We start from the raw sequence: 16253 nt of genomic DNA, 5'->3' as shown, positions 1-16253 counted from the left end.
ATAAAATGATGCTAAGATAGAGTGACTGATAGAATAAAGACAAGAAATATGAATATTTGTGACTATCCATTTATTATTGACTTGAAGAGCATGTTCTTACAAGCAGTCTCTTTTTTAAATCATACTGTTTGCAATTTCACATCCGGTCACGTGGATCAATATTGATTTAAAAGGCGAACCAAAGTAATAGGACGGAATCTGTGAAATAATTAGATCTTTAAAACTTGCATATTTGATGCAAGGAAAGTTAAACAGAATTAAACTAATTTTAAGAAGGCTGTTCTAGATGAATTTGCTGGTGGCAATCAGAAATGTTGTCTAAAAACCCCTGCAAATTTGAGAGTTATTACGTGTCAGCATAAGCAAAGAAAAATCATGCTGAAAGTTATTGCATGTACCGTCCGATACTTGATGTTTCAAAAGTCAAAAAGAAAATGAAAAAAAAAATCATTGGGCATGTTATTTAATCTGAAAATTGTACGATATTTACACCCAAATATAGATAAATATTCCGTCTGCATTTATTACACTCCTTTATCATTATGATAGCTAATGTAATTATTGCTTTGCTAAGTTCCTCTGAATACATTAAGATACCGTGTTGCATTTTTTAAAAAAAAAAAAACTTTTCTGCTTTAAAATATTCAGCATTACAAATCAGCTGAAGTATCGAATTCGTGTATAACTTTCTTAACTCGTGTTATAAACGAACTATTAGCCTTGCGAAAGTAACTGAGAAAGAAGGATATATCAACATATGAAAAATGCAAATTGTTGAGATTGTTTTCGTTAAAGTTATATAACCAAAAATGTGCAATAAATGTTTAAATCGGATGAGCAAAGTGAAATGCTCCTACAAATGTATCTGAAATTATGGATAATGAATCTATATTATCAGGAATGGACAGTATATTTAATTTAATTATTTGATATCATTTAAGTATGGAAAGTAAATATTATTTAATTATCTGATATAATGTAAGTATGGACATTCAGTCTAATTATCTGATTTAATGTCTATAATTATTATCCTAGTATGAACAAAAGATGTTTGACATATAATCGATTGATTGGTTTAACCATAATGATCTGTAGTACATCTAAGTTTCCTTCCTTTTTTGACTTTATGTTTCGCTAACCAAGTGTAGAACAGTGAACTATCCGGAACTGAAAAAAAATTTGTGGGCATGCGCATTGGAGCTAAGGGAGGTAAGTTCAGGCGCTACGATCAGTAACTCCTTTGCAACCGTGAAACCCCCTATAAATGCAACTTTCATTTATTTTAGCTGCAATCGTTCACTTTTGGAGAAAAAACCCTCTGTATAAATATCGAGTTTTGTATCTATTTTCAGTTATGGAGCCTCTACAAAGGCGTGCTATAAGGGACTTGTATGACTACCTTACCAAAAATCTTCAGGTCAGGGAACTCCTTACACAGCTTCGAGTTGATGATACAATTACAGAAGACATGCACGAGCAAATTTTGGCAGAGAAGACAAATTTGGATAAGAATATAAAGTTTCTCAGCTGCATTCAGACAAGAGGGCCCGCTGCCTTTGATAACGTAATTGCTGCGCTGAAAGGTACCAATCAGGGTCATATTGCAGAAAAGCTTACAGATAAATTAGCATTTCTCCGCCAGCCTTTAACAGAATAGGACCATAACGCTCCTGGGACTGCCTTTAGTGGGATATGCAATTCCTAAACAGCCTTGGATGACAGTCTTACATTGCTAAAAAAAAAGTTGCATACTGTTGTTTATTGTAAATAAAAATTATTTTGTTAATGCAGTAAAATCCGTTAAATCGAGTCAATCGAAGATTTCTTTGGAAAATGAATATACAAGCGACTGTACGTACTTCTTACGTTCATACATTGTTTCATTCTGAAAAGTAATACACCAAATATTTCTCTTCGTTTGCTCTCATGCGCATGGTTGATATACTTGTAATAAGAACATACTGAGTAAAACTCGGGCATTTGCCATTCAGATATACATACATACTTAATTATTGATTAGTGTGACCACCACAAACGCACCGGAAATAGATTTACTCATTGATCAGGATATCGACATCCTTTTCCTGCCAGTAACATGGCTAAAAACGTCAGGCGGATGAGCCAAAGTGCGCGGATCTAACACCGACTGGTTGCTCCATCAAGTCTCTCGCCGCCACTCCCGCAGAGTTGGAACAGATGTTATCGCAAAGAACACCATACTTAACTATCTTAACCACACTGCAACCTTTAATTTCGATCACACGTCGTTTGAAATGAACTAAGTCACACTCACTATCGATTAAAGGTCACTCCATTTTCCTCCCACCCCCGCTCACCTCCTTGTAAATAAACTGCGTCGGAATTTCTCTTTTAGGAGCACTTTCCTAACCTCGTGGAATGTGAGAATTTAATAGATGGCAGAGTGAATATTCTTGGAGATTTCAACATTTACTTGTACTATTCTGGAAAACCAAGCAGATCGAAACAGCCTGATTCCATTCACGTTTTCAACCTCTGTCCATAAAAAAAGGTTACATTTTAGACTTGATGATGCTATTCTAGTCTTCATTTGTTTCCCATCAGATCACCTCTTCGTTATATGCCATTTTGACGTATCAGTCCCAAATACTCCATCTTTGCTACTAATAGAAACCCCTATAAGATACATTGAACCCAACAAATGCAAAACATCCAAGCAAACCTAAAAACTTTGTTACATCGTACAGCAGAAAAACGTGTTGAGTGCTTGAGTTTATTGCTTGCTAAACATGCCCCAACAACCAAATATAAAGTGTCTATTCCGAAGTCTTTTATATGGTATAGCAGTGTTATGGACTGGCTTCGCACTGCTAATAAAGAGGATTCCTTAAGGCCGAGAGGCTTAGGCCTTCATCCAGTATTACTATTAATAAACAAATCTATGAAACGCTAAGAATTTCACACGGTTCATGCAGCAGAATTAACATGCTTCAGCATTAAGATCAACGAAAGTTCCAGTTGTAAAGAGCTCTTCGATGTAACTTAACAAGCTAATGTCAAAGAATAAATTTACACCACTTCCAACAACCCCTGTACGGTCGATCTTGTGGACCTATTTGCTGCTTTCTTTTGTGATAAAGTTCAAACCATCAGAGATAAATATGATTGCAGAATTTCAATCTACTCATCGTCACCACACAGTTATAATACAAAATTTCAAAGCAACCTTCAATAGTATTTAGACTCTCTCTACGGAGATCTTACGTAAAGTCTTGAAGAAGAGCGCACCAAAGTAATGTGAACTTGATTCAATTCCGACATAATGACTAGCTGAGCAGATAGATTCAGTATTGCCTTGACTAATCGATTACTTTTGTCTCATCCGACGATTTTTTTTTAAAACATAAACCCGTCAAATTAACAGTTTGAGCAACACATGTTGCTAAGAGTGAACCTATGTTATACTCACAGAGCTATAATGACGTTGCTATTTTAAGGAGAAGCATGTGCTCCTGCAGGATACATCTGCTGCGTGGAAAGCAAGCTGTCATACATATATTGGTGTGATTTGGGAATATAAAACAGTCAAGATAGAGATAGAAGTGTGAGAATGCAAGTCCCCATATGGCAAAACAGAGCATTCTGGCATGTGAAGGGCAAGTTCGAAATATAAGCAGGGAACAAAAAAAAATTGGAACAGTGAATAGCGTTCACTTGTGGTCACATTTAGTTGATTCGTATATTGGTGACTTTTGGTCGAAAACATTGTGTAAATTCATGGAACCAAATGGCGGAGTGATATTCGGACCATGACACAAGTGGAAAAATTTGAGTTTCTAATGTAGCGCAATGATAGAATTGTACAGTTAAAAGAGAGCTGAATAACAGGACTCGAATCAGTTTCTACTAATCTAATTTCATTTAATATTGTATTACCATCACGAGATGTAGTGTTAATGGGAATGTATGAGTTTGTGCATTATTAGTTTTATTTGTCAATAAATGTAATATTATTCGTGTATTTTTCGTTGTTTGTCTTCGTCTTCTAAGTGACTGTCGCCTCATAAACATTTACCCTCCCCTATCTTAAATAGTTGACCAATGACAGAGGAGTTCATAATATAATTCCCAATTTTCAAAACTGCCATTGTAAAGCCTCTGTTGAAGAAACTAACGCTGGACCCTAAATGATTTAAAAAGAAAACGCTTACCGTGTTCATAACTTATCATTCATGTCTAAAGGCTTAGAAAACGTTGTTCATTCCCAACTTGTATCTCATCTGAATTTAAATAATCTTTCAGCAGTTTACAGTCTGCATATCGATCTCGTCAAATTACACAAAATGTCCTTCTGAGATTGGTGATCGACCATCTCTCTGCTTGGGATAGTGAAAAATGACATTCCTCACTCTCCCTGACTTGAATGTAGCGCTTGACACTATAGACCACGATATATTCACAGTCTCCAGCATGTATCTGGTATTCGCGATACAGCCTTACTATGGTTCAAGTCCTACCTAGTGAACAGGACACAACTCAAAAATCACACTCCTCACCGCTCATACAATATATCCTGCTGGCATTACGGTAACTGTTGTTTTTCCATAGACCTCAATGCTACTGTTTTGTGAAATAAATATGCTTTCCTCCCCAGGGGCTTCCGAAGAATTATTTTCGGGGTTGGAGGAGGGGGTGCAAGCATGTAGTGGTCAGCTACTAAGTTTTATGGATGTAGTAGAAAACCTGTTTAGATATGAAGGGGGGGGGGGGCATTCATAGCCTATATAAGCTGGCGTCCTTGTTTATATCCTATTTCAGCATACATGGCATACACTGTCATAAAGAGCAATGTTAGACTGTCAATTTTTCAAGGACACAACCTGGTACTCCAATGCGTTTAAGAGCGATAAGTCTGCAGGCACTAAAGAGAGGTAAGATTCACAACAGATACATTTTCAATAACGTGTATCACATTTTTTTTTACAAAAATTCATACAAATACAATACATAATCTAGATATGAATTAACACAATCTCACATGTTACCGAGAGACTGAACTTTGTTAAGCCTCACAGAAACTGGAACTCTTACATAATGCATAAATCACAGTTTTGTTGTTTATTTCTGAATACAATGTTTCCTACACATTTAGCTCCGCAACCCCGTTGACGTTCCATTGGTACCGTTATATCTATAGCCAACCTTATTTGTTTCAGTAATCTGTGATATAGTTCCGGACAGTAGGAGCTGCACGTGTACTTAGTAACGCTTGTCAGAAAAAAATTCTTGAGGTACCAAGCTATTTATTATATTAATGTGTTTGTAAAATGACATAGAGCTCTTTAATCTGTTGTTTTCATACTTATGCTTTACTAAAAGAATTTTTTTTGTAATAAAATGAATTGTTTTAACTATGAGTTTTGTTTAAATTCCTATCGGTATTTACTGAACTTAATATGGGTGTTATGGGAAAATCATATTATGTCTTGTAATGTAATTAAAATATCAAAGACTAATGTACCAATTAGTATGTACATATTTTATGTCTTGTAATGTAATTAAAAGATCAAAGACTAATGTACCAATTAGTATGTACATATCCTACTTCAAAAAGGAGACTTCATCTACTATAAAGGTCTTCATACTTATTTGAAACATGCTTTAACATCGGAGACATGTGGACATGGCACAAATCCTATTACACTGACCGCAGATATATGAGGTCACTAACTCGAGTCCTTGTACAAAGGTCATCCTACCTGTCCTCTTTGTAACAAAAAATAAAAAGTTCCCTCCCTTGTGAAGTGAATAAAAAATATGCAGGAAGCCAGTCAGTCACCAAATATAGCAGCTCGCAGCGTATAGACAGTTTTGGGGATTTCTGGTGAAATTTGGGAAATGACTAACTAAAAATACTAATGAAAAACAGTAAATATAGCAAGTCGACTGGAGTAAAAATTAGGAGGAGTTAGCATCTAAAATGAACGAGTTGCTTATAATAAAGGAAACAAAAGACAACAGCAACCTAGAGAAAATGAGACGAGAAAGTTTAATCACCTTACGTTGATCAAATGTGTGGAGGCAGTGTCTCATGAGTCCAAGGACAGTCCGAAGAAACCTGTACTGTTACATCCCTACAAGCACCAAAACTTTAATGTGCATTCCCATTTGAGATACAAGTTTCGATCATATAGCTGTACATAATTGATATTGGTACTATACATCAAAGTAACAATAATAGACTTAAGTTAGGCGCACAAAAAAAATAAAATAAAACAAAACTCTGTATCAATTTTGAAACCTTTCAAACTTTGTTCTGAGAAATTATTTAAGCATTTGTACTTACATCTGCATCCCGATTGTGGGTTTCATACTAAATGTACTTAATTTTCATAAATAAAGACTGAAAATGTGAATTTTTATTTCTTGAAATGTCATGTATGGTGTAAGGGAGATAACAATGAAATTCGTCAAGTTGTTTTTAAGGTCTTCACTACAGTATCCATGTAGTATAAATTAGTTCAAGAAAACGTATTAACTTGCATGCAATAAAAATTATCCCCCACAAATTATTAATAAAATGAGAACTTAAAAAAGTTCAGGCTTCTCTATATTGTGGAGAAACTGACGAGTGATTCAGTTTTGCTCTGAGATGAGGAGGCTGCCTCATATCGGATAGTTCATGTTCTTTAGAATGCCGGTATGTGGACAGCAGCATTCCATGAAAATACCATTATGATTCCATATAATATCGATTCTTGCGATCGGACGCAAAGTTAGAAGAACAGTGTGGACTTGGATGGAAGAAATGAACATTATGTTATGTGTTACCGCTCAGAAATATTTCTCAGTTTATAATGATATTCGAAAAGAAAATGTTGAACAGCAATAAATAGAACTAATTCAAAGTCAAATGAGGGTTATAAATGGTCCTATACAAGTGTCTTTGGAAAATGCTGACTTCAAGAAACCGCTCTTGTCTGATGGTATTTCTGCTACTTCGTGCCGAATGCTACACATCACTATAAACTGCCTCACTGCAGACATAGTAGCGATATGACTGGAAAATTGGTAAAGCTACGTTAAAAATCCAAATCTCTCTCTCTCTCTCTCTCTCTCTCTCTCTCTCTTATTTGATAGTATCATTCTTTTTAATATTTATTAACACTACCTTATACCAAATCGACATCCTTCCAAATCCGTTATTTCTTCTTTGTTTAACTGTTTTATTCTAGCAGGGAATAGCTCGTTGTGGAGAGTTGGTTAATAATAATAATAATAATAATGATGATAATGAAATCTTTGTAATCTTTATAAATTATGAGCGCTTTAAAATATTAGATAACAACTTTTAAAAAAATATACAACGACAAGATTACAAAAACAAACACAGTGAAATTACAAACTAACAGGATGTTAGATTTCATTCGATGTCTATTTATTATACCGAGGTTTGGCTTAGTAGCAAACAGAGATGTACGCTTACGGACTGATACGGTGCGATGGCATATGACACAGAGGTGATCCGATGCAAGTTCGTGGGGCGCCTATTATAAGGGTAACTTTGTTAAGGTGGTATGGTATTTATCATAGTTTAGAAGAGAAGATATATTTGTATATAAATTTTCTAAATTCTCTTGAAAAATTAAGTAACTGTATGTTTATGATAGAGAAGTATATCTTTATTTACTGTTAAGTTATGGGGCTGCAATTCCTGTTAAATATGGTATTTTCTGCAGCCTCTCAGGGGCATGGTGTTAGGTTAAAGTGCACTCAGGGGCATGGTGTTAGGTTACAGTGCAAGCAACAGAGAGGGCGAACAGACTCTAATTGACTCACCCTCGAATTGCAAAAATAAGCCTTCCTGAAAATCGCAACAAAAAAATTGCAAAAAAAGGGGATTGCGGTGACTGGGTGCCGAGTATGAGACTTCGTCCTCTCTGCTACTATCAATTAAAATAAAATTATATCAGATAATGCCACCAGCTCAGGAATCTTACACAGCTAGATTAGCTCGAGAGCGACTAGAAGCAATTAAGAAATATATTCCGTTGAGAGATGCAGTTAAACAAAACCTACAAGCGCGTGAAAAAGCCTAGGTTGAATTCGCAACGGGTACAGAACAATTATTTAAGCCTTCACAACGGTTACTGAAAGAGTCGCAACGGCTACTGAAGGTCTTGTTCCGTCAGTAACACAAACTGCTGAGCAAACTGGAAAAATAGCAAAGGAAACTAAGAAAACAAAAAGAATCTTTAAAAAAACTTCCAACTGAAATAGCTGCAGCTCAACCTCCACCTGAAACACCTGAAGGTATCGGTGAAATAAGAAAAAACTTGCGCGAAGGGAAGAAGCGGAACCGGAAGAACAGATTAAACTACTTGATAAATTTAATGATAGCGCTATTAAGCAAATATATGCGATACCTGATCTTTCCAACCTAGGTGCGTTTGCAGCTTCGAGTTACAGGTACAAAGATAGATTTTTAAAACCTGAACATGACAAGCCTGTAAGCAGAGAAAATTGGTATAAATAGATCTTTCGCGTAAAATCTAAAAAAGATCGATTTTCAACTAGTGATGTATTATATTTATCATATTTAGATGAAATAGATAAATATCTTTCAGTTGCTCAGTTTCAGCGAAAACAAGGGCCACCACCTCCCTATTCGTCACCTCCTAAGCAAGAGCCTTCCTATAAACTTGCTCCACCGCAGCAGCAAATAGAACAACAAAAACCTCAGCCTGAATCTAAGTCTCCTGGGTTACAGTCACTACCTGCACGAATATTTACCAATGCCGCTCTTGAACACTTTGCCAAAAAAACCCAGATGAATTAATCGATATTGCTGCGCGTGGGTATTATTCTAGAAGAACATATTTAAAACCTGAATTTGTTGAACCAGTAAAAGCTACAAACTGGATTCCTTCATTATATTTCACCGCCAAAAATTCACTGGTTAATTTACAAGACCCCGTGTTTAAAGCGTTTAGAAAGAGTGTATCAGAATGAGTAAAGATGCAACCTTCTCGACCCCAATCTCCAGAAGAATTTTACGATCCACCTTACACTGGTTTTAAAGGAAGTGGTCTTGTTGCTTGTCCTAACAATATCATCAATGACGTGCAACGACTAGAAGTGCTCATAGGAGTAAAACGAGCTGGAAATAATTCTCCGGAAATAATCAATGAAGCAGCTGATATTTGTCAACGGTTATTTCAAGGTGGTATCATGGATATTAATATTTACTGTGGTCTTATTGATGAAATCGCGGAAGGCTATTACAGCGATTAAACAAATAACTAACAAATAAGATGATCATACATGAGTCTCACCGCAGACCCAAGATAGTCAGAGTAGTAAACTCACGATTACCTGTTTACATCGCGTATTACGGGGATGGACTTGGCGATGTTGTTCAGGGATTATTTACAAGGACAGCTCCAAAGGCAGAGCCAATCGCAAAACAATTATCAATGAAAGCCATTGATGTTATTCGTGAAAAAAAAGCTCCTGGTGCAATCAGTGACGTTGCTGGTAAGGCATTCACGGCAATCAAAGACATAATAGCACAATTGATACGCAGACGAAAGTTGGTTCAGCAACAACCAGAAAAATTACCAAGCACCGAAGTTATGCCCGCGAATGTCAGTAAAATAATAAATCAGGCTGCAAATCAAAAACTAGCAGAGTTGGCTGGTGTACCTTCCGCCAAGGAAATATAAAAAAATATAACTGCAAGTTTGATAGCAGGAAGTGGTCTTCGAGTTAGACGATAACAACTATAATAAAAATGTTCAAGCGTATATCCGACACAGCATATGACATGGACGCACCAGTCTGTGCGTCTGTGAGTCTGTGCGTGATTATCAGTATTATTCTTATGATGCGCGCACACCAAACGCACGTGGAAGAATTGAATTACATGTTCAGGATACAAGTAGATACTTCCTACCCTCTGACGGGTTTATCGAAGTTGAAGGTTTACTTGTAAAAGAAAACAATGACCCATACGACGCTAACGCTCAAGTTGGTTTTGTTAACAACGGCATAATGTCGTTATTTAGCAGAGCCACATACTCGATTGATGGAAAGGATATTGAATCATGTCTTGAACACGTTGACCTTGCCACGACGATACTTGGTCTTGCAAGATACTCCGACGACTATACGAGATCGGTTGGTCCAACAATGATGTTTGCAAAAGACATAACTGACTTCCTCAACGGTAATCAATATACTATAAGACGACCAAAAAAGCACGCTGAACCCCGCCGATGATGCAGATGTAGGGCCTGTGGTCATAAATGTTAATCCAGAATACAACTTGGATTTTGCTACACGTCGAATGATGTTAACGCCAGTGACTCATATTTTTGGATTCTGCAGGGATGTCAGAAAAGTTATATTCGACGCCAATCACACAGTAGTACTTGTTAGAAAACCCACCGACAGCGATGCAATATGGTGTTCTAATGGAGTTGATGCTGGTATAGTAACCCTAACAAAACTGTCACTTTGGGTGCCCGTAATGCCCGTAATGACTCCATCAATCACTGAAGAACAGCAACTACTTTCTTTTATGAACACAGGCGGGAAGTCGCTGTTATCATGGTTTACAACAACTACAGATAGTGCCCCCGTTAACGCTACTGGGCTGTTCAGGTGGCAAATAGCATAACAGCAGGAAGTGACAGCACATCGACATATATTTGTTGCGTTTCAGGGAAATGCGCGAGTAAATAATCAAGAAAGAAATCCAATGGTATTTGACACACTTGGAGTTTCTGATGTTGCCTTAAGGATAAACGGACATCAAGAACCATCTGAAGAAATTCTTCTGAATTTTGATAATAATCATGTTGTACGTGCATATCATCGATTAATGTCGTATATGTTCAAGACATCCACACTGGTTTACAGATATAGCGCGATTTTACAACACTGTATCCGATTTATTACTTCTCGCTGGAACATCTTGATTTATTCAGGCAATCTTTCGTTGATATACACTTCCGAGTTCGTGTAGGAGCTATTGGTGGGGGTGCTAGAGCAATCGCGGTTATACTCAGCGACAAGGCAATGTTGCTTGAAGGCGCTGGTGGTCTAATGAAACTCGTTGACGCACCAGTAGAAAACATGTAATGTTTTCCAAATATGTAACCATTTAAAAATACGAGTATTTTATAAAAATGTCTTACCATCACGTTAGTGTCAATCGGACTCCTGGTCATATTAAAAAGCTACAATTCGCATCAGTAAAAAAGGAACCACAATAATGCTAAAGCACAATCAAATCACAGGCGGTGAAAATAAAATGTTGACATCGTGTCAGCTTAAACATTTCGATAAAGCCAGACAAACCAAAACCAGAATACGACTTAAACTTTCCACTGGTGCCATCAGCAGCAGCAGAGGGGGCGAATCGGACATTTTGTCCAATCGTTATTTTGCTTAATTATTACTTTCTGCACTCAACGATCTAGTGTCGTCAGCGCCTGGTAAAAAAAAAACGACGACGGTCCATCCTACACGATGGTGACGTCATTTGGTTTAATTAACACCTTCTGCGCGTCGATCCCCAGCGTCGTCAGCGTCCGGTAAGCACGTCGACGACCGCGTCGATGTCATTGCCCCCTCTGCTGCTAAGAGGTTATTTACAATGAAAATTATTTACAACTAACCGAATATTTGGTCAAGTCCGATACGATATCGTGTCCGAGGATCATGTAAATTTATCGTTATGAATCCATGTGGGGTCGACTGAGCATGACTAAAAAAGTTTCGAAAAACATTAAAGTCCATGTCACCGCCGCACCATGTCTGCCAAATATTTCGTAGCGTGTGTGTATCAACGCCGTTGAATACAGCAAGAATATTGCAGTTATCTCTGATTACTTTTGGAATCTGAGTGTATCGTTGAGTGACATATATCACGTCAGTGTTTTTATGCCTGCCTCTGGAAAATATCCTAGCTGGGTTCTTTTGATTGTCTAACATAACATCATCGTACACGACTAGATTGTTAACGTCGCCATCAATATCATCAATACCCGGTGCATCATTGATATCCGTAATAAACTCAATAACATTCTTTTTAGCGATCGCTGATGCATTCTCGTTGAAATCTTTCAACACCTCGTAGCATCGTTGATCATCTACGCTAGGAGCAACCAAATACAACTTATCCCACTTCATCCATCTCATTATTAAATTGAGTAACAATTGCGTCTTGCCGGATCCAGATGGTCCGATGATAATCATCCGGATCGAGTTTGGTAACGCTGCAACATGCTTAACTGGTTCTCTTGTTTTAGTCGCCGAAAAATCAATTATATTCATATCTCTATACATAAATTATGGATCTATATTGTGTGAAGTGTAGAGTGCGTACTGGCACAAATGATATGACAACCGTTACGACAAGAAATAACAGATCGGCGCTTACTGGTAAGTGTGTACAATGCGGTACAAAGAAATTTAGATTTATTTCTATTAGAGATGTTTTAAAAAAAAGCGAGGAGGTGACATCGCAGCCAAATTGGCAAAACTCCCCGGAACACCGTGGGCAAAGTATCCAGGAGAAAAACACCTCCCAGGATATAACTACTGTGGCCCCGGAACACGATTAGATATTAGACTCGATGATCAAAATCAGCCCAAACCCGGTGAGTATCCAATAAACGCTATCGATAAGGCGTGTCATGCTCATGATGTTGCTTACAAAAGTAGCGATCTGCAACAGCGTCATATCGCGGATGTAAAATTAATTCACGCGCTAAATGCTATTCCTGATAAATCCGTCAAAGAAAAATTGGCCTCATGGTTGGTAAAATCGGCTATGAAAGGTAAATTAATGATTGGCGCTGGTAATTAATAACAATCATCCAAGAAAACGATGGATTCCATCTATTATTCTCCGAGAGGATACTGGAAGGGGAAGGCCGCAATTGGTAAGCTTGCAAGCGCTGCAAAGGTAACAAAGACCACTGCGGCTAATTGGTTATCCAAACAGGCTATATGGCAAATCTATCTACCACCGCCTAAACAAATCAACTTCTCGCGCTTTGATGTCAGCGTACCTAATGAAGTTCATCAGGCTGATATACTATTTCTGCCGCATGACAACGGTTACAAATACGCGCTAACCGTAGTTGATGTTGCGAGTCGATACAAACAAGCGGAACCGTTGAAAACAAAGTCAGCAACTGAAGTAGCCGATGCGTTTGAGCGGATTTATCGAAGAGGTCCTCTGCGCTGGCCAAATCTATTACAAGTTGATCCTGGTAGTGAATTTCGCGGCGCTGTTTTATCAACGCTGAAACATCATAGCGTCGCGATACGACGAGGTCATACTGCGCTACATCGCGATCAGGCAATTGTTGAACGATTCAATCGGACTCTCGCTGAACGGTTATTTGGATATCAATACGCGAAGGAATTCATCCAAGAAAAACGATCTCGTGAATGGGTTAAAAGGTTGCCAGGTGTAATTGCAGCGTTAAATAACGAGATTACCCGAGTAATCAACATGAAGCCCAGCGACGCGATTAAATACGAGTATATACCCGGAAAATTAAAAATAAATAGCGTTTCTAAGCCGATTCTTGGCGATGTCACTGTTAGATATCTATATGAACCAGGAGAGCTTGAAGGCGGTAAAAAAAGGGCTACCGATCCTATTTGGAGTGTTACCACACATAACATATCAACGATAACACGATCAACTGGTAGACCACCGATCTATAGACTGGATTCAACTGCTCCTCAGCGCGGATTTACACGCGAGCAACTACAAGTGATACCTAACGATACTCAATTACCCCCGCGTGGTCTTAACTAGCGCCGTTGCGTCTATTACACTCAAGACAGGTCAACCTCACATTGTTTTTGACATGACCGAGACTGTTATCGATCCTATCCACGGTAAATTGGCGAGTGTCTTTATCCGAATAACGCCAACTCATTATACAATTGCAACTCGCGCAGTGATTATTCTGTTGTTGTCGTAGCGAGATTATTAATTCGGCATCAATATCAAAACGCCGCTGTTTTTTTTTATCCTGTTGGCGGTAACCCGAGAGTTTTCTATCAATGACGCTTGCATCGATGGTGACTTTGTCGCCGGCTTCGTCGGTGGCTTCGTCAATAACAATTCTTCGAAGCTGATTTATCCTTCGTACTCTGGACACTGCAAGATAGACTAGATTCGACCATTCGATGCGATTATCAACTATCCAAACAATTGTGTCCGTGATGGTTAGTCCCTGCGAGGAATGTATTGTTGTTGCGTATCCTAGCGTCCACGGGGATTTATCAGCACGTAGCGCGTCCTCGACGACGCTGATATCAACGAGCACGATATCATTCAGCACGAGAATTTGTTTTTCTGTCCGACCTGGAATTTCAACTTCAATGTTCTGCCGCCGTGTGTCCGCGGGTCTATAACATAACGGCACTGGACGCGTTGGAAACTTTTCCTTATGCAACGTAAACAACTTCCGCTGAAGTGTGTCTCTGACTATCTTTCTACTCGCTACAATCAAATCGTTTGGTCTCCATGTTTCCCAGAATTCATTTAACGGCGTTTCCGGAATCACCTCGCGAATTATTTCACATTGAATTCTATCCGGCTGTAATCTGATTAATTTCTTAACCTCGCGCAGTTGTTCATCAAGTGCTCGGTAATCAGTATCGGTTTCTTCATAATAGTCCACAAAACCCCTTAACCAATCATGTGGACCCTCGCCGACAAATGGTGGTGGTTGGCCATGGTCCCCACACATGATTACCGCTGTATTCGCGCGCAGCAACCACTCAAGAAACATTTGTAAAGTATCTAACGAAACAGTACATATCTCATCCCAGATGATAATGTCGGGAATAAATTTTTCACCCATTCGATCAGGAGTCCACTCACCGCCGCTGTATCGAAAAAAGCTGTGATAAGTAACGGCGTCAACATTTCGTTGTTTTATCTCTCGCGCTAGTCTATGGGTCGGTGTAAGCACGATTATACTTGCCCGCGTTCGAAATAATTCAATTGCCCGAGTCGTCTTTCCTGACCCGCCACAGCCGCTTAAATAAACCGTCTTGTGTCTACAAATTGGATCAGAACACGATGGTGCATTAGACCATTCTGACAATTTATCACCGCGTAAGTAGTTGTTCTCAACGGTGACATCTGCTGACGGGGAATAATCGCGTCGTATTTCATTTTTAATTCTCCATGTACCCCAACTCTCGTCCGGACTAGTAAACTCGGCTACGTTTCCTTTATACGCTACGTCAACATAAAACGAATCAACGGCTACTCTAACCGCGGTATCGGGGAATCTATTTATCATCGAGAATAAATTGATAGCGGCATATCCCAGCATAGACGCCCTCAAATGTGGATACGCCGGGCTGTCTCCATCGCTGTAGGTAACAACTGTACCCAACCTCGTTCCATTGGACAAGAAAGCTGTTTTGCAGTTCACGTATCTATTTTTTGCCACTGTGTCCTTGATTACGAAATCATATTCTGCGTCATCTATAATCAGCCGTGAGCAATATCGTTTGTAGTCGTGGTTTTTTCCACCTTGTGTGAACTTACCAATTATTCTTCTACCGAGATCTTTTGCCTCGCGGTTTCGTTGGTTAAATATCCTCCTGGACCATTCGATGATATATTCCTCGTCGGCATCAATGTTTTTTCTGGACTCGTCAATTATGCTATCTAGACGCTCCGGTTCTGGTAACCAGACTTCAGTCTGTGCCCGGTATGATATAATCGCGTCACTGACAATCAACGAAACTAGCATGCTACAATCAATCATATACCGTAGCAGCGCTATTGGCAGCCATCTCTTTTCAGCCATGTGTCTACCGATCCAAATATAGCAACAGCGATGGAGTCCTGCCGCGAATTCAAATGATACTATGCGAGCGAATCCGGTTAAATCAAAATCAGGCAGTGGTCCATTAATAGCAACACGAATCATTTCATGACTGGGGTGTCCAAATCGTCTAAAGTACTCAGCGGCGGATCCATACCCGAGAAAACTCGCTGGATAACAGGCAACCATATCAACCGAGATCATAGCGTCGCGGTTGTATTCAGTGTTCCATAGTCCACCGTGATAGTATTCCAAACAACTGGATTGTACATCCGGTAGAAATTCCCTGCGCGTTGGTCTCCACGCATTTTTCCTTGCTGCAACATGAGCTACAACCGATGGAATCGTAAAACAATTTGTTAGCAGTTGTTCATCATGCTCCTCAAATTCTAT

At 38.7% G+C, this 16253-nt stretch overlaps 1 protein-coding gene across 1 annotated transcript in view; it reads left to right on the top strand.

The window, feature by feature from the left end:
- The window catches only part of LOC149788501 (caspase-2-like), a 33028-nt gene extending 29028 nt beyond the window's left edge, over positions 1-4000 (top strand). Inside the window, exon 3 of the mRNA XM_089974497.1 lies at positions 1353-4000. Coding sequence (XP_089830623.1) covers positions 1355-1657 — 303 coding nt within the window. The 5' untranslated portion in view covers positions 1353-1354 and the 3' untranslated portion in view covers positions 1658-4000. The remainder of the gene's footprint in view (positions 1-1352) is intronic.
- The last annotated feature ends 12253 nt before the right edge of the window (positions 4001-16253 follow it).

Source organism: Sinohyriopsis cumingii, chromosome 11, assembly GCF_028554795.1.
Source record: "Sinohyriopsis cumingii isolate HCF-2022 chromosome 11, ASM2855479v2, whole genome shotgun sequence".
Classification (NCBI taxonomy): Eukaryota; Metazoa; Mollusca; class Bivalvia; order Unionida; family Unionidae; genus Sinohyriopsis; species Sinohyriopsis cumingii.
This window is presented reverse-complemented; position numbering and strand designations above follow the sequence as displayed.